This window comes from Lithobates pipiens, unplaced genomic scaffold, assembly GCF_037356315.1.
Source record: "Lithobates pipiens isolate NorthernLeopardFrog02 unplaced genomic scaffold, aLitPip1_a1.2 Scaffold_22, whole genome shotgun sequence".
Lineage (NCBI taxonomy): Eukaryota > Metazoa > Chordata > Amphibia > Anura > Ranidae > Lithobates > Lithobates pipiens.
The window spans coordinates 117070611-117090955 of NW_027507784.1; the positions used below are offsets into that span (position 1 = coordinate 117070611).

Sequence of the window (20345 nt, forward strand, 5' to 3'; positions counted from 1 at the left end):
TGTATAGTTCACCATAGCATTTAACATTTTTTTTTCTTGATAGCTGTGCGCAATTTTTATCTGCAGTTTTATCCTTACTTGATTTCTGCATTTAAATCTGCTAACAGTTGATGGATGGAGCCAAAAGATATTAGGGGGTGGAGAATCTATTCCATTTTTGGAGTCGCCCTGGCTCAGCTGATGTATTATTATTGTATTTAGTGTTGGGTATAAAGACTACAAGAAAAGGATTTACAGAAGTCTGTTTTTTGTTTTAGCTAGATTTTTCTTTTGCTAGAAAATTGCTTAGAAACCTCAATCATTACATCTATATATTTTTTTTTTCAGGCAGATGCCCTAGAAAATATAATGGTGGGGTTTGCAATTTTTTTATGTTACGCAGTATTTGAGCAGCGTTTTTTCCAAGGCAATTTTTTGGTGGAAAATTACACTTTAATTTTAATGCACAGAAACAAAACCGAATATAATACCCAACTGTTTGATAAACTATGAAAGATAATACGCTGGTTAAATGGATACCTAACATGTCGCGCTTTAAAATTGTGCACGCTCATGGAATGGTGACAAACTAAGGGATGATTGGGAAAGTTCCAGTCCTTGATCATCTCAATGGCAAGCTGGCAGAACCACCAGCTTCAGTCCTGGATTCCCTGGTGAGACAGGAGAGCCCAGGAAGGCATCGGGAGGGGGGGGGGGGGGGAGACCTCCTTCCTCTGCAAGTAAAAGGTTTTACTTTAGTCAGAATTGCTGGCTGAAAAGATTGATACTAGGGTCATGATTACAGCTGCAGCCATGGCCCCGATATAACAACGTCAACCCAAGTGATTTACGAGTACACCCGTTTGAGGGAAGTGGTTATTGAAGGAAAAAATAAAGTGATTAAGAATAGGCAGTCAGCTCAGGTACAGTAACAGCAAAAAAAAAAAAAAACCCTCTTTAAAGTGCACATTGTATGTCCTTAGCTAAGCTTATGAGTAGTTCTATTTGTTGCTATTTTTTAATTGATTCTGAACAGCCATTTTTAACCAGAATTTTGTGGAAACCAAGGGTTCCTTCTAAGGATGGTCCTGATGTTGAGTCGGAACGCAAGTTCGACTCAAACATTGGGTGTTTGCTTGCAAACTAACTGAACATATGGGGGGCGTTGCATGCAAATTAGAGCTCAGGCTCTAGGCAGGGTGCCTTTGGCTAATCATGGCTCAGTGTGGGGCATGGACTTAGCCCCTATCTAAGGCTGCTTACACGGCAGTCGTGTATAGTGTGAAAATAACGTGGAGAGAACCTGAGCTAGATTGGGCAGCTAGGTGTGTAGTGATTAAAAAAAATTGGTGTGGCGCCCCCCCCAAAATCCACGCCAGACCCTTATGAGCAAGCGTCCCCCTCCTGAACCATACCAAGCCACTTGCCCTCAACATGGGGAGGGTGCTTTGAGATTCCCCCAAAAGCACCTTGTCCCTAAAACCCTGGCCCGGTGGTTGTGGGGGTCTGTGGGTGAGGGGCTTATCAGTATCTGGAAACCCCCTTTAACAAAGGGGGCCCCCAGATCCCACTCCTTCCCTGCCTGACATTTACACAGTAATCAGTGCATTTTTTTTTTTTTAGCACAGATTGCTGTATTAATGTCAGTGGGTTCAAAAATGTGCCAAAAGTGTCTGATCTGTCTGCCATAATGTCGCAGTCCTGATAAAAATCGCAGATCACCGATATTACAAGTAGAAATAAAAAAAATACAAAAAATGCCATAAATCTTTTTCATAGTTTGTAGATGCTATAACTTGCACAAACCAATCAACATATGTTTATTGTGATTTTCATGGCCAAAAATATGAAGAATACATATTGGCCTAAACTGAGGAAAAAATTTTGCTTTTTACAAAACAGTGTTTTTTTTCAAAATTGTCGCTCTTTTTTTGTTTTTTATTGCAAAAAATAAAAACCGCAGAGATGATCCAATAACACTAAAAGAAAGCTCTATTTGTGGGAAAAAAGGACATCAATTTTGTTTGGGTACAGCATTGTACGACTGCGCGTTTGTCAGTTAAAGCGACGCAGTGTCATATCGTCCTGCTGACCCCAAATTAATTGGTTTTAATAGTGGTTCCTCAAGACCTAAAATTGTATTAATGATTTTTCTGGGGTAAAAAGGGGTTTAGAAAGTCTGATTTGGGGTAACCTAACGACTGGCTTTTATGTTGTGGACAGATAATTAAAACAGACCTCAGGCCTAGCTGTATATAGAAAAACATCTAACATGATCAATGAGCAGTAAAATATTTGCTTGTACTCGACTACTGAGATCCTCTGTCCTTTCCCCCCTGACTCTAGAGATGGGTAGATGCAGTGGCAAAAATAAGGGCACAATTTTCTCTGAGTGAACAGAATTTTCAGAGTTGTAGGAGAAGCAAACTCGGAATTGTTCCTCCCTGACAACGTTTTAGTCAAATTTGGGCACAGTAACTGGATTTTCCGTCAGAAAAATTATGGATGGTTTTTCTGATGGAATTCCACTCAAGCTTGCCTTGCATACACACGGTTACACAAAAGTTCGCTGAACTTTCGACTGTCAAGAATACTGTGACGTACAACACTACGATGAGCTGAGAAAATTAAGTTCAATGCTTCCGAGCATGCGTAGGGATTTTGCATGTCGGAATTGCTACAGACAATCGGAATTTTTTCGAACTGAAAAATTGAGAACATGCTTCCAATCTTTTGCTGGCTGGAATTCGGCCAGCAAAAGTAAGATGGAGCATACACACGGTCGCATTTTCTGACCAAAAGCCCTCTTCGATCATTTGCTGGCCGAATTTCCGATCGTGTGTACGCGGCATTAGACTGCAAGTTTAGCTAGGTTTCACATCTGAAGTGTGGGAATGCACATGCTTCTGTATCCACAGTGAAAACACGCAGCCGTTTAGCAGATACATGGAGTTGCCATTAGTACCTCATAGCGTCCACCGATCGATTTCACTGTGGCTGTGCTTTTTTTTTTTTTTTTTAAAGGGTGCAAGGATGTTTTTCTGTAGGTTCAGCAGCCCATTCAAGCACAGCCACCAGGAGACCAGCATAGTGAGAACCTAGGCTAAGGGAGAGTCTATATGACTGTGCAGTATCTGCTATTAGTCTCTGACAGCTGTACATCATAACTGTCAATTAGACGTGAAATTTGCACTTGTATGAATAATAATCCTGCATTCATCATAGAGGAAGAGTCATATACAATGACCACTAATTGACCACCATATAACATTTTTCATGGAATGAACTGTAAAATGAACTTGCTTAACTAGATGGCTGACACTTGAGACAACCAAATATTTTCAAATGTGTTAGCGTCAGTTAAAACCGATTTGTTTGCCTTGTACAAAAGAGAACACTTTTTCTCTAAACATCTGGACACACTAAAAGTGGTAAGCTTGAGATATATTAGCTGGATGCTGTTAAGCCTCCTCACTCTCTGAATTGTCATGATCAAATATTAATGGTCCATCAGCAATGCTCAGAGGGAGCTTATATTGCATTTGTGAGTAAAGCTTTGGTAATGTACAGTGGATCTATGCACTTTTTTTTTTTTCAAAAATCCCAGGGCACTGGGCCATTCAAGGCTAGCATTGCATTTTCAATTAGATTCTGAGTGAATCCCTGGCATGTGCAGAAGCAAAACTGGTACACAATTAGCTCATTGTTGCTTTAGCTTTGTGCGGAGAGGATCTAAAGGACTGAAGAAAAAAAAAAGGAGCCAGTTACAAGAACTGCTATTGATGTGGAATAAGGGAGTTGCTTATTTCATGCAGCAGCACTTGATAACGGAGAAACTACAGCTATCATCTAATAGCAGAGAGAGTCTCTTTAAAGGCGTGTGCCAGGGGCAAAACACTTGGACTTCTTGGCTAATTGGGGGTCTCATTTTTTTCCTTCACTACAATATGGAGCCCAACAGTCCCAAAAAGATACAATTTGCAGTTCCATTATTTCAAAGTCAGCTGGATCCAGAAGCCTCAGAACAGGTAAAAATTGGTTTTCTTATTTGCTAAAAAAAAGACATTAAAAAATAAACTTATGTTTATTATATTTTAGGTTTCATGGTAAGTAACATAACATATTATTACATAGTTGCAATTTGATCTGATTTATTGTATACGTATCTAATTATTGATGTTGCAACATTGTATACTCAGCACCTTACATTAAAAGCAGAAGTTCCATATTAGTTCTAATGTACATTTACAACAAAGGCATTTAGAAATATGACCCTACGCCTTTGTCTTTACATTCTGCTATCTCTTGATACCATTCAGGTAGCTTGATGGGCCCCATCCATTTTCCTAAACGGTCTTATGAAATTATAACTACGCTAATCTAGTTTCTCCTATACTTCTGTCTACACAAATAATATTATGCATCGGTTTCTTAGCTGTATTTTTATTTTATCTGCATCAGCTTGCTAAGCTTCTTTCACAAAAAACATTGAACTGGTTCCAAGGAGTTAGAAAATATATGGCCTCTGATTTTCTGCACAGTAAAGACCTTTTTCTGTTCTATTGCCCCAATACCTTAGGAATGTGCCATTCTTTTTAACATGGTTTTAATGTAAACATGGAAGGGACCATGCTCTGCCTAAAACTGCTCTGCTATGTTAATACTTGGGATAAATGTCCATTAATAATATCTTAATCTGGAGAATGTAAGATCACTTTGCATAGCTTACTATCCGCTGTGTAATTTGATTTATACACTAAATACACTAATTAACAATCCTAATATTTGGAGTTCATACCTTATACATTATTTACAGTGGATTTGTTAACCTACTTCTGCCAAAGAAGCACATGGGTTTTATGCATTTATCTAAATTTTTGCAATAAATTACTTTATTGATTGTACTTATAATCTGTGAATGTATGCATATATCATTTACAAAATACCAGAGGTCACTTGAAGCACTTCAGATTTGCATGGTTCAAAGCATTGCAGATTCCAGTTTTGTCAAATTCATATATGTTCTAATTCATTTACATCTTGATTGATTGTGTCTAAGATGAATCGCTATTGAACTTCTTTAAAGAATGTGCGTGGATGGATACAGTGTCAATCAATAAAATCCAACTGGTTGGGTGAGGCCGCATCAAGAAAGAAAAGATTGTGCACTTTTCTACGGGGGGAAGGGAATGAGCAATCGTTTAGATATATTTACCAGCAGTTATATGAGCATTTGTGATGATGGGGTGTACGTGTTATGCTGGCCTGCTGCCTGAGAACTAAGGCTGTCCTGTGTTGCACCTGTTCTCTAGTCCTAGAAATTCTGGATGAACCTTGTTTCTTGTTTCTGCCCTCTAGTCCTGACACAAATAAAGGGAGGAGACTTTGGTGACAGCCTGTCTGGTGGTCTCCTCGCTATCAAACTGTAAAAACACCCAACCGTTTTAGTGCATGTAGCGAGATGAGCTTAGCAAACACAATACAGAAAGTATTGCTGGCAGTGATCAGGGTAAACATCAAGGTTGCCTCACACTAACCTAAAGCTGGCATACATTCCAGATATACAGCGGGTAAAATAAGTATTGAACACGTCACCATTTTTCTAGGTAAATATGTTTCTGAAGGTGCTATTGACATGACATGAAAAATGTCAACCCATGCAATCCATACATGCAAAGAAACCAAAACAAATAAGTTCAGAAATGACCTTGTGTAATAAAATGGAATGACACAGGGAAAAAGTATTGAACACACTAATTGAAATGTATTTTTAATACTTTGTACAGTAAAATCCTTTGTTGGTAATGACAGCTTCAAGATGACTCCTGAGAATGGAGAATTTAGTGGCATGCATTACTCAGGTGTGATTTTGACCCATTTTTCCAAACAGTCTTCAAATCTTGAAGGTTCCGTGGGCCTTTTCTATGAACTGATCTTTAGATCTTTCCATAGATTTTTTTGTTGAATTTAGGTCAGGTGATTGGCTGGGCCACTCCAGCTTTATTTTCTTTCTTTGAATTCAGAGTTTCCTTGGCTTTATGTTTGGGATCATTGTGTTGCTGAAATGTCCACCCTCGTTTCATGTTCATAATCCAGGTAGATGGTAGCAGATTTTTATCAAGAGTATCTTGGTACATTTTTCCATTCATCCTTCCTTCAACAATATTAAGTTTGCCAGTACTGTATGCTGAAAAACAGGCCCACACCATGATCTTCCCTCCTCCAAACTTTACTGTTGGTATTGGAGTGTTTTTTGGGTGACCTCCAAACATGGTGTGCATTATGGCATCCAAAGATTTTTGATTTTGGTCTCATCTAACCAGACTATATTCTCCCAGTATTTCATAGGCTTGTCTAAATGTGTAGCAAACTTTAAACAAAAGCTTCAAAATGCTTTTTCTTCAACAATGGAGTCTTGCATGCTGAGCGTGCATACAGGCCATAGCGGTTGACTGCATTACTTATTGTTTTCTTTGAAACAATTGTACCTGATAATTCCAGGTCTTCTGAAGCTTTCCACAAGTGGTCCTTGGCTCTTGGACATCTCTTCTGGTAATTATTTTCACTGCTCTGTCAGAGATCTTGCAAGGAGCACCTGGCCATCAGTTGACACTGAACCAGCTGATATTAATTTGCACTGACAAGGGGCAGGTTTGCTTTCTAATCACTGATACATTTCATCTGGTGTCTTGGCTTTTCATCCCTTTTTACACCTCCTTTTTTCATATGTTCAATACTTTTCCCTGTGCCATTCTATCTTATTACACATAACATAATTTCTGAATTTATTTGTTTTGGTTTCTTTGTATATATGGATTGCATGGGTTCTTACCTATAGTGATGGACAAATTTCCGACGGGACGTTTCGCGAATGCGGCCAAAAGTTCGCGAACCGCAAAGTTTGCGGCGGACAGCTGCAGAATCGGTCAGCAGCACAGCAGTGCAGTGCACTATATATGCTTTCTATATTTGAAAGAAAGTATATTATATGTGTACAACCCTATATACTGTACACCTATAAAAGGACCTTTTGTGGACCTAGTAGCTAGTGATTTGCAGACTGTCCCTGCTCCAAACACCAAACTGTCCCTCAGTCCCTACACTGATAAAAGACAGCTGCAGAATCGGGCAGAAATCAGCTCAGCAGCACAGAAGTCAAGTATAATATGCTTTCTATATTTGAAAGAAAGTATATTATATGTCAGAATCGGTCAGCACTCAGCTCAGCAGTCAAGTATCATGGGGTTTCTATATTTGAAAGAAAGTATATTATACGTGTACATCCCTATATACTGTACACCTATACCAGGCCTTAAAAGGACCTTTGCGGACCTAGTAGCTAGTGATTTGCAGACTGTCCCTCAGTCCCTACACTGATAAAAGACAGCTGCAGAATCGGTCAGCACTCAGCTCAGCAGTCAAGTATAATAGGCTTTCTATATTTGAAAGAAAGTATATTATACATGTACAACCCTATATACTGTACACTTATACCAGTCCTTAAAAGGACGTTTGGGGACCTAATAGTAATAGCTAGTGATTAAACTGACTATCCCTGCTCCACACAGTGTCCTGTCCCTACACAGACAGCTGCAGAATCGGTCAGCAGTGCACTCAGCAGCACAGCAGTCAGCAGCAGTGCACCAGAACCCTATATACTGACTTTTGTGGACCTAATAGCTAACGATTTGTGTCACTACAGTCTGTCCCTGCTCCACACAGCAACCTCTCCCTACAATGACAAAAGACAGAATGTAAAATGGCCGCCAGATCAGGTCTATTTATAAGGTAGGGGGAATGTCCAATTGTCCATGTGTTGAAATGTCTATCCATGTGCTGAAATGTCTGTCCTGTACCCCATGATGGATGTGTCATTTGGACAATTGGCTGTCCTGTGCCCCATGATGGATGTGTCATCATGGGTCAAAGAACCGCAAGGCCATCCCTAGTTACCGACATGTGGTGAAAATTTCATGTCAATAGCAACTTTAGAAATAGATTTGCCTAGAAAAATTGTGACGTGTTCAAGACTTATTTCCTAAACACATTTTTTAATGTTCTGTGTGTATGGGGTATTGGCATACAAAATTCTTGTGAATACTGTTTTTTCTTTTGTCAACATTCATGCATTAAATATATCTGGAATTTAAGAGTGTATTAAGGAAGGACTTCAGTCTTAACAAAAAAAAAAGTATAGTTTTTCTGGCAGAGCTGTTTTAACCTTTTACCAAATTACCGGTTGAACCTTTTACCAATTCTGTCACCCGGGACACCTTGATGTAAACAGGGCCTAAGCCCTGATGAAGGGGTGGTGTGTTTGGTCCCCAAAACACTTTGGCTTAATTCTGCTATGAATATCAATAAATAAATATAAATAAATAAATATATACATTTTATAATTAAATTACCTTGGGCTCTTGGACGTTTATTTGGCACTCTCATTGTATTATATTTATGTGGATTCATATCTCTGGAGCCTTTCCCTGTTTCTAAAGGTGGACCCCCTTTTGTGGAGTGCTGACGAACTGATGCCAGTGTGCCCAGTGACAATTTCGCTGACCCTTAAAAAATCTGAATACAGCTCCTTGTTCGTTCTTGTGTTTACACCAGTCCCAGGAACACTAGACCATTGTAGGCCAGCAACAGTGTTCTGATCACTATCACAATAGTAGCCACGCAACAGTGTTCCTGATCGCTGCCACACCAGTGCCAATAACCCAAACTATTGCAGCCACATGAGTCCCAGTGTCACCAGACCAGTGCATCCAGCAACAGTGTTCCTGATTGCTAGTCATTCCAGTCCCAGTGTCACCAGACCAGCTGAAGCCAGCAACAGTGTTCCTTATTGCTGCCACACCAGCAGCCAGTAAGTGTTTCTAAGTGCTACCATGCCAATGACCCAAACTAGTGCAGCCATCAACAGTGTCCCTGAGCACAGTCACCACAGTGCCAGTGTCACCACAGCCAATGCAACCAGAAACAGTATCCCTGAATACTGCCACACCACACCAGTGTAAGAGCAACAGTGTTCCTGATCACTGCCCCACCAGTCCCGGTGTTGCCAGACCAAAGTAAGCCAGCAACAGTGTTCCTGATCACAGCCAAACCTGTGACAGTGTCACCAAACCCTGTGGAGCCAGCAACAATGTTCCTGACCTCTAGTCCACACCATTGCCCATGTCACCAAAGTAAATGCAACCATCAATAATGTTCCTGATTGTCTCCACACCAGTACAGTGTCACTAGAGTCAGTGCAGTCAGCAACAATGTTGCCTTTGCCTGCTGCCTGTACTGAAGATGGCCCGTTTATTGACCGTGGTTTTTTTTCTGACTCCTAGACCGATCATTATTGGCCTGTTTCCTTACCACACCTCTGCCTGCTGCCTGAAGTGCCTCATCTGCACATCCCACTATGTTCTTGCGAGACACCAGTCTCAGTACCTGCAGACAACTGCACTCCTGGAACCACAAGAACTCTTTTGCTCATCCTTTGTTTAGCCTACTTTACTTCCTGACCAGTGGCATTCCTGGGGGCAACCACATACCAGTAGGCTAGGCTTGCTTGGCTTATAGGGACTGCTATTGATGACACAACACTAAGCTATATTCCCTGACCATTCATACAGCACAAAGCCACTTTCACACTGAGGCGCTTTACAGGTGTTTTAGCACTAAAAATAGCGCCGGTAAAGCGTCTTTCCTGGTGCGCTTGCAGGACGTTAAAAAAAAAAGTCCTGCAAGCAGCATCTTTGGGGTGGTGGAGGAGCCCCTGCCCATTGGAATGCATTAGCAGGGCTGCCAAATCGCTTCCACAGAGGAGCTACAAGGGCACTAGTAGCCCCTTCTTTGGCGGCTAGAGGGGGTTAAAGGTGCCCCTCTAGCGGCCGAAAACTGCAGCTAAAACTAGTGATGCTTTACCACTGATGCCCTCACCACCCCAGTGTGAAAGTAGCCTAACAGTAAACTGTTATTAATACAATGTACCAATAAAAATATAGTTTTGCACTCTACTATACGGTTGTATGTGCCTTCAAAGTCCACCAATAGGGATTTTCTTTTTTTTTTTTGCAATTGTTATAGGATGTGGCACAACAAACCCGCACAGATATGCCATTCTGTACCCTTGTTCTTCTTAATACAATGTTAGTTTTTGTGATACACAAGATACAATATGCAGTAGATAATCAGTCCAAACTTTGAAAAAGTCTCACATGTGGTATTCCCATACTCAGTAGTAGTAGTAGTAGAATGTGTTTTGGGCAGTAATTCTAAATATGCCTATGCTATGTGTAAGAAATATACACAGGAGTATTTCAACTAGGATAAGGGGGGGGGGGGGGGGGTGAACTAGAATTCCATCGGGCAGACAGGTCAGTTAGGGGCCAGACATTAATGGAGAGTGGAATGGGGATAGATGGGGGGAGAGTTATGGCAGGTGAAAAGAAATTTCTCATGTTGCAATCAACCATTGGAAATTATAGTGCCATTTGTACTACTAAACAATATATGAAAAACGCCCGAGCAAAATGTAATAATGCATTAAAGTGTTCACCAATGCCAGAAGTCTGCCAAACAAAATAGGTGAGTTGGAAGCTCTGGTGCATGAGGAGAGCTATGATGTAATCAGTATTTCTGAAACTTGGCTTCATTCCTCACATGACTGGGCTATTAATATTCCTGGCTATGCACTATTTCGAACAGACAAGGTAAAAAGGAAAGGTGGCGGGGGCTATCTCTGTGAAAAGTGATCTCAAAGCACATGTGAAAGAGGACCTGGTTGAAGAAGAGTGTGATGAGTCTGAATCATTATGGGTGGAACTGCATATAGATGTGCATAGTTCAAAGTTAATCATTGGAGTTTGTTATAGACCACCCAATGTTAATGAAGATGTGGAGACTCAGCTCCTTGCACAGATGGAAAGGGCTGTAAGGGCTGGGACAGTGATAATGGGGGATTTTACCTACCCAGAAATTGACTGGTACTGCTGGAACAGTTAAAGGGAAAAAATGTATAAACATATTACAGGACAATTTTATGGTCCTGTTTTTGAGGCCCCAACTAGGGATGATGCTCTATTGGATCTGGTAATCTCAACCCACATTACTAATGTTTATATAAGGGAACATCTTGGTAACAGTGACCATAACATGATTTCATTTGATGATCGCTGTAAGCAAAAAACACATACGGGAAAGATAAAAAAACGTAACTTCAAGAAAGCTAATTTTTCAAGGATGAGGGCTGCTCTCCAGGACTTGGACTGGGAGGAAAAAATTGGCATCAATGGGCACAGAACAGAAATGGGAATTCTTCAAAGTGACTGTTGAACTCACTGTAAAGTATATTCCCATGGGCAATACGTTTAAAAGACTAAAAATAAAACCTATGTGGCTCAAGGCCAAAGTTAAAGCTATAAACAATAAGAAAAAAGCTTTTAAAAAATATAAAAATGAAGGAACACTAGTGTCGTTTAAATGTTACAAAGAATATAACAGAATATGTAAAAAGGAAGGATGCAAAAACTCAAAACAAATGACAGATCGCAAAAGATAGGACAAACCCCCAAAAAATTCTTCAAGTATATTAATAGTAAAAAGGTCAGGTCTGAGCATGTAGGCGCTTTACAAAATAATCTAGAGTGGGTGACTGGGGACAAAGAGAATGCAAATTTATTAAATACTTTCTTCAGCTCTGTGTATACAAAGGAACATGGGGGAGCTCATGTCCATAATGGGGTGGTAGTGACACAGTCCCAAATGATCCACAATGGCTCAAAAGGGATATGGTACAGAAATATTTAGACAGAATAAAAGCGGATAAAGCACCTGGACCAGATGGCATCCACCCACAGATCCTAAAATAATTGAGCTCTCTAATTTCAAAGCCATTGTATCTAAGTTTTAGAGACTCATTAATGATGGTAATAATACCACTGGATTGGCGTCGGGCCAATGTGGTGCCTATATTTAAAAAGAAAACAAAGTCTTTACCAAGTAACTATAGACCTGTTAGTTTTATGTCTATAATCAGGAAGATACTGGAGAGTTTATCCACTTTCAGACCGGACCATTTTGCGATTCGGCATTGCGTCGCTTTAACTGACAATTGCGCAGTCATGCGACATGGCTCCCAAACAAAATTGACGTCTTTTTTTTCCCCACAAATAGAGCTTTGTTTTGGTGGTATTTGATCACCCCTGCATTTTTTATTTTTTGCGCTATAAACAAAAATAGAGCGACAATTTTGAAAAAAACACATTATTTTTTTACTTTTTGTTATAATAAATATCCCCCAAAAATATATAAAAAAACTTTTTTTTTTCCCTCAGTTTAGGCCGATACGTATTCTTCTACATATTTTTGTTAAAAAAAAAAATCGCAATAAGCAATTATTGATTGGTTTGCGCAAAAGATACAGCAGTTACAAAATGGGGGATAGTTTTATGGCATTTTTATTAATAATTTTTTTTTCACTAGTAATGGCGATGATCAGCGATTTTTATTGTGACTTTGACATTATGGCGGACACATTGGACATTTTTTACACATTTTTGGGACCATTGTTATTTATACAGCAATCACTGCTAGACAAATGCAGTGATTCCTGTGTAAATGACACTGGCAGTGAAGGGGTTAACCAGTGGGTGGCAGTGTAGGGGTTAAGTGTTCCTAGGGGCATGTTACTAACTGTGGGGGGCTGGGCTTTGTGTTAGTGAACACTGATCTCTGCTCCAATCACATGGAGCAGAGATCAGCATCACTTGTTGCTAGGCAGAACGGGGAGATGCTGTTTACAATGGCATCTCCTCGTTCAGCTGCCCCGTGAGACGATCGCGGGTATGCCTACGGCGCTGGAGTCCGTGGGACCCACGACCGACGGCACGCTCGCGATGGCAGGGCGGCATTTAAAACTGGATGTACCTGTATGCCAATATGCCTGCCCATGCCATTCTGCCGATGTACATCGGCGTGCGCTGGTCGAGAAGTGGTTAATAAAAGACCACCTAGACAAATTCTTGCTGGAAAAAAATATTTTAAGCAACAGACAGCATGGATTCATGAAAGACAGAAGTTGTCAAACAAACCTGATTTCTTTTTTTATGAGGTAGTAAGTAAAACCTTGGACAGAGGGGTGGCGGTGGATGTGGTATACTTGGATTTTGCAAAAGTGTTTGACACAGTTCCCCACACACGGCTCGTGTGTAAGTTAAAATCTACAGGCTTGGAATTATCAGTTTGTAAATGGATAGAAAACTGGCTAGAAGACAGAATTCAGAGAGTACTGGTTAATGATTCTTACTCTGGTCTAAGGTTATCAGTGGTATACCCCAAGGTTCAGTGCTGGGACCCTTAATGTTTAATATCTTTATAAATTATATTGGGTCTGGGATTGAAAGTAACATTTCTGTCTTTGCAGATGACACTAAGCTATGCAGTGGAATAAAGTCCTTACACTGTCTAATTGAGAGACTATGTGGCAGATGAGGTTTAATGTTGATAAATGTAAAGTTATGCACTTGGGGGCTAAGATTATGCATGCATCATACATTCTTGGGGGAGTACAACTGGGGGAATCAGTGGTGGAGAAGGATCTGGGGATTTGGTAGATCATAAGCTCAATAATAGCATGCAATACCAAGCTGTGGTTTCCAAAGCGAGCAAAGTCCTTTCTTCTATTAAGAGAGGTATGGGCTCGAGAGAGAGATATCATTTTCCTCCTCTACAAATCATTAGTAAGACCTCATCTGGAATATGAAGTTCAGTTCTGGGCACCAGTTCTCAAAAGGAATATCGGGGAACTGGAGAAAGTGCAGAGAAGGGCAACCAAACTGATAAGAGGCATGGAGGAGCTCAGCTATGAGGAAAGATTAGAGGAACTGAATTTCTTGACTCTGGATCAACTGATGGTATAGGATTGGGTATATGGGATTGTATGATATTTTTTATTTAATTTTTATGGTTGAAATAGATGGACTTGTGTCTTTTTTTTCTATCCACATCTTTCATAAACTTATGGAAAAAAAAGATTGATCATGCCTCTTTAAAAAATACTCTGGAATGTTTACTCTCTAAAATTAGGTTATTTTGTAGGTGTTTCTATTGTCCTGGAACTCTAGGGTGTAATTCAAAAGATGTCCATGCTGTGTGTGAGAAATATCTTATTAACTGATAGCTGTGGGTATAAAAATAAATGTAATCTTCAAAAGATTCACTATTCCTCTAATTATATATGCTGAATGGTCTGCTTTGAAAAATGTGATCATTTTGTGGGTGTTTCTCCTATCCTGGCACATCAGGGCCTCAAGAATTATGATAGGTAGTTAGGAAATCATATGCATTATTTATGCAGCCTGAAGGTGCTTCTTGGCTTTTGGGTACTCTATGCTTCTAAGCAACAAACAAGTCTCTGGGGCTATCCCCATACTCAGGAGAAGTAGACGAATGGGTTTTAGGGATATTGTGCCTGTGAGGGGGGGATTGAGTTGATTATCGAGCTCTCTGTTTCCCCTCACTTTTTGGGCGCCAACCAGGGTCACACGAGAGGCCTACACTAGGGGTGGGTTCTTTGGGCTATGCCATTCATTGAATAGAATTACTAACCCTTGCATATGGGGTAATACTTTGCCTGAAGGCGTTCTTGCCAATGCCCGGGACCAGGCAGGAGTCATAGTCATGTGAAAAGTCAAACATTAAGGCATTCTCTAAACTAAGAGATGAGCCATATGTTTGCAGTTCCTTCCTAAGCTGCTTTGTCCCATGTCCTACAAACTTGTACTGATATGAGTTGCATTTGAAGTTGGAGATGGCCTTAGTCTCTGTCCATTCCACCAGTCAGTGTACCTATGTTACCTCACAGTAAAAGAATGGGGTTCCGCTGAGCACATAGTGCAAACCTCCCACAGTACGTGCACTAGCTCTTCTCTTCCCAAACCTAGTGAGCAGGTCATAGGTCTCTGTAATGCAACTCCACTCCCGATGACTGGCATAGATGGAAGGCTAGGGAGGGAGTCAAAGCACAACCCCCATCACTACCGGAGAACCTGTCACCTAACAGGTACCAATGCCATGCCAAGAACTGCTTGCAGTTTCTACTTGAGATTACTCCTTAATAGGGATGAGCCGAACACCCCCCGGTTCGGTTCGTACCAGAACTTTCAAACGAACCCCATTGAAGTCTATGGGACTCGAACGTTCGAAATGGAAAGTGCTAATTTTAACGGCTAATATGCAAGATACTGTCCTAAAAGGGGTTTGGGGACCTGGCTCCTGCCCCAGGGGACATGTATCAATGCCTTAAATGTTTTTAAAAATGGCAGTTTTGGCGGGAGCACTGATTTTACTGACAATTAAAGTGAAAAAAAAAGTGAAATATTCCTTTAAATATGGTGCCTGGGGGGTGTCTGTAGTATGCCTGTGAAGTGCCACGTCTTTCCCGTGTTTAGAACAGTCCCTGCACAAAATGACATTAAACGGAAATAACACCATTTAAAACTGCTTGCGGTTTTAATGTTATATCTGGTTCCTGCAATATGGTTGAAAATCATTGAGAAAAATGGCATGGGTAGCCCTCCCTGCCCATTACCAGCCTATTTGGGTCTTGTACGCATATTAAGGGGAACCCTGTACCCATATAAAAAAAAGGAAATGTGTGTGGCCCCCAGGCCCTATATACTCAGAACAGCAGTATACAGGCGGTGCAAACAAGACAGGGACTGTGTAGGTTTGTTGTGTTAAGTTGAATCTGTTTGTAATTTTCAACTGGTACATTTTTAAAGTGTAGCTCCAGTCAAAAAAACTATTTTTAAGCTTTTTGGAAAACATAGGGAAGGGTTATCACCCCTGTATAATTTGTTTTGTCGTCCATCTTTTTTCATCTCACTTGCTGCTGTCTCCTTGCATTTGCAAGTAGGAGATGTTTGTAAGTTGGATGTTTGAAAGTAGGGGCCTGCCCTATATGCTCTGCAGAAATGGCGGAACAAGGTGTTGGTTTTGCCACAACATTGTAAGCCCTGAAAGTGACTCTTGGTGGGCGCTGGAGCGCCCTGCTGTGAACGATTATATCAAGAATTGTAATTACATGCCATTGTTGAACAGTGGTAGAAAAATTGACCTTTGGTGGTTGTGGTGCTGGTGCCACAACACTATAAGTCCTCACCGTTACTCTGGGTGGGCACAGGAAGGGGCCCTCCTGTGAAATATTATATCAAGAATTGTAATTACATGTCCCTGTTAAACAGGGGCAGAAAAATTTGGCCTTAGGCACTGCTGCTGGTGCCACCACACTGCAACCTCTTCCATATACTCTAGTTTTTTTGCTGGAATTAGCCCTGCTGCAAAGTATTGCATCAAAAATTGTAATTAAACGCCCCTGTTAAACAGGGGCAGAAAAATTGGGCCTTAGGCACTGGTGCTGGTGCCACCACACTGCAACCTCTGCCATATACTCTAGTTTTATTGCAGGAATTAGCCCTGCTGCAAAGCATTGCATCAAAAATTGTAATTAAACGCCCCTGTTAAACAGGGGCAGAAAAATTGGGCCTTAGGCACTGGTGCTGGTGCCACCACACTGCAACCTCTGCCATATACTCTAGTTTTATTGCAGGAATTAGCCCTGCTGCAAAGCATTGCATCAAAAATTGTAATTAAACGCCCCTGTTAAACAGGGGCAGAAAAATTGGGCTGCTGGCATCACCCAGAACCAAAAATGTTCTTCCAACATATCAGCGGAGGAGGAAGAGGATAGACAATCAACATAACAGGACAGTCACTCAGCATCAGCATAGGCAGTCTTGAAGGGATGTGGTATTTCCAAAAAAATTATTCGGTTACATCAGCTTCAGGTGCTTGGTAGCTGTGGGTGATCCAAGACTGATTCATCTTGATGAAGGTCAGTCGATGAACTGATTCGGTGGACAGGCGCACCCTGTGATCGGTAACAAAGCCACTAGCAGCACTGAAGGTGCATTCCGAAAGAACGCTGGATGCAGGACAGGCCAGTAGCTCAATTGCATACTGTGCAAGCTCTGGCCAGTGATCCATCCTCAAGACCCAGTAAGCCAGAGGATTTTCGGTGGGAAAGGTGTCCAAGTCTGACCTTGCCCCTAGGTATTCCTGCACCATGTAAATCAGACGCTGGCGATGGGTGCTGGAACCAATCATACCTTGGGGCTGCGGACTAAAAAATTGTCTGAAAGCATCAGTCAGGCGGCCACCTTCTCCACCGCTCCTTCTGACCGATGCCTCAGCAACACGTTGTCCAGGACCAGGAGTTTGTAACCTCCCAGTCTCTGGGAACGCGTTGCACAGACCTTTCTGCAAGGCCTCCCAGAGATGTCTCATCCTCTGCTCCCTCTGCGATGGCAAGATAAGGTCGGCAACCTTACCCTTGTACCGTGGATCAAGGAGAGTGGCCAGCCAGTAATGGTCCCTCTCCTTGATCCGAAGAATACGAGGATCCTTCTGCAGGCTTTGCAGGATCAGGGAGGCCATGCAGCGTAGGTTAGCTGAGGCATTCGGTCCGGAGTCCTCTGGGTCACTAAGGACAATATGATCCGCAGCTACCTCCTCCCAGCCACGTACAAGTCCACGTGTTTCTTGGGACTGTAAATCATCCCTACAAGACTGCTGATGCTGATGCTGAGTGCCAGCCTCCACCTCCATGCTGACACAATCATCCTCCTCCTCCTCTTCCTCCTCCTCATCCTCTTCCTGTGTGATGGGTGGCACAGCAGGAACACTGTCTGGATAAAGGGGGCCTTGAGAGGCAAGGAAGTCCTCCTCTTCCTGCCTCTGTTCTGCCTCAAGTGCCCTGTCCATTATTCCACGCAGCGTATGCTCCAAGAGGTGGACAAGAGGTACAGTGTCACTGATGCATGCACTGTCACTGCTCACCATCCTTGTGGCCTCCTCAAACGGTGACAGGACAGTGCATGCATCCCTGATCATGCCCCACTGGCGTAGTGAGAAAAAAACAAGCTCCCCTGACCCTGTCCTGGTGCCGTAGTCGCACAGGTACTCATTGATGGCCCTCTGCTGCGTGTGCAGCCGCTGCAGCATGGCCAATGTTGAGTTCCATCTGGTGGGCATGTCACATATAAGGCGGTTCTTGGGCAGGTTCAACTCCTTTTGGAGCTCAGCCAGCTGAGCACAGGCATTAAATGATCGGCGGAAATGCACACAGACTTTCCTGGCCTGTTTCAGGACATCCTGTAAGCCGGGGTACCTGCCCAAGAACCGCTGCACCACCAGGTTAAGGACGTGAGCTACACAGGGCACATGGGTCAGTTGTCCCTATCGGAGGGCGGAGAGGAGGTTGGTGCCATTGTCGCAAACCACCATTCCTGGCTTAAGCTGGCGTGGCGTCAACCACCTCTCGGCCTGCCCCTGCAGAGCTGACAAAACATCCGCCCCAGTGTGGCTCCTGTCCCCCAAACAAACCAGCGCAAGCACGGCATGGCATCGTTTTGCCTGCGTACTTGCGTAGCCCCTGCAACACCTACGGAGCACCGCTGGTTCTGAGGACAGAGCACTGGAAGAGGCCATGGAGGAAGAAGAAGAGGAGGGGGTGGAGGAGAGAGGTGTGTCACAACCAATAGTAGCATTTTGGAGGCGTGGTGGCGGAACAACCTCCAACACTACTGCACCTTGTCCTGCATCCTTCCCAGCTGCCAGAAGAGTGACCCAATGGGCCGTGAAAGACAGGCAACGTCCCTGTCCATGCCTGCTGGACCATGAGTCAGCGGTAATATGCACCTTACCGCTGACCGCCCTGTCCAGCGAGGCAAGGACATTGCCTTCCACATGCCGGTAGAGAGCCGGAATCGCCTTCCGTGAGAAAAAGTGGCGTTTGGGGACCTGCCACTGAGGAACCGCACATTGTACAGACTCACGGAAGGGGGCCGAGTCTACCAACTGAAAAGGCAGCAGTTGAAGTGCTAGCAATTTAGCCAAGCTAGCATTCAACCGCTGGGCATGTGGATGGCTGGGAGTAAACTTCTTCCGCCAGTCCAGCAGCTGGGGCAGGGACATTTGCCTGCTATAATCGGACGTGGGTGTACCACTACCAGAGTTCCCGGAAGCACTTGGCTGTGACACACCTAATTCTACACCTTCATTCCTCTCAGAGCAGGTTTCAGAGAGGACTGAAGGTCTAGTGGGGTTGGAGATGCCAGCTGATGAGGAGCAAGGAGAGGTCCGCTTTGTTCTTTGGTGTGGGTCTTTGAGGTACGCTTGCCAACGAGCTGCATGGCAGGTCAACATATGTCTGGTCAAGCATGTGGTGCCCAAGCGGCTGATGTTTTGGCCACGTGAGATACGCTTGAGACATATGTTGCAAATAGCAGCGGTGCGATCTGATGCACTCGTCTCAAAAAAGGCCCACACCAAAGAACTTTTAGAATAACGCGCAGAGGCAGTGCTCTGCACAGGCGGAGCTCTGCGGTGTGATTCAGTCGGTGTGCTGCCCCTAAGCTGGCCCCCGGAGGGCATCCTGCCTCGTTGGACATGTGCCTCCTCCTCCTCCTCCTCCTCCCTCCTCCTCCTCCCTCCTTCCAGGCACCCAGGTGGAGTCAGTGCCCTCATCATTCCCTCCCTCTTCATCTCTGTAGCAAACCTGGCAGTATGCTGCAGCTTGTGGAACATGACTGCCAGATTGCTGTCCTTCTTGAGCATCCCCTCTCTCTGCGCTCACGCTACTGCCTTCCTCTAGCTGAGTGTCATCATCAGAGCCCCCCAAACACTGGGCATCCTCCTGGAGCATGTACCCAACTCTGTGCTCAAAGAGTTCAGGAGACTCCTCAGGAGGACGTGGTGGGTCTAGGGAAGGAGTCACTGATGATGACATTGAGAGGAGGGAAGACGGTGCATTGGCAGCTGCTTTGCTACTACCCTGAGACTGGGTGAGAGAGGATGAGGAAGATGAAGAGGGCTTGGTCATCCACTCTACCAAGTCGTTGGCATGTTGCGGTTCAACATGTCCAGCTGCCGAAAAGAAGGACAAGCATGTCCCATGGCCACGTGCTGATGACAATGCACCGCGTCCACGACCAGCACTGTTGTCTCTAGACACAGAGCCTGCTTGCCCTCTTTTATCGGCTCGCGCCTGTCTGCCTCTCCTTGCTGGCCTTCCAGACATGGTAATGGCCTGAAGGGAGTTGGGTAAAACAGCAGTTGGGTAGTTTATATTGTGCTGGAGGCACACAACACACACTAACTCCTGCAGATGCCTTTTTTATAGAACAGCAGAGATAAAGGGGTATATACAGATGTATACTGTGCTGTGCTGGAGGCACACACAACTTCCAATAACTCCTGCAGATGGCAATTGGGCTCAAATAGAGAACAGCTATGTAGGTGGATTATAGCGG

At 43.2% G+C, this 20345-nt stretch overlaps 1 protein-coding gene across 2 annotated transcripts in view; it reads left to right on the plus strand.

Moving 5' to 3' along the window:
• The first annotated feature begins 3660 nt into the window (after nt 1–3660).
• The window catches only part of PPP1R1C (protein phosphatase 1 regulatory inhibitor subunit 1C), a 148258-nt gene continuing 131573 nt past the window's right edge, over nt 3661–20345 (plus strand). The window contains exon 1 of one of the 2 annotated variants that reach the window (XM_077448127.1): nt 3661–4007. In XM_077448127.1, the coding sequence (XP_077304253.1) occupies nt 3762–4007 (246 nt within the window). In that variant the 5' untranslated portion in view covers nt 3661–3761. The remainder of the gene's footprint in view (nt 4008–20345) is intronic. The other variant, XM_077448126.1, reaches the window with a different exon arrangement.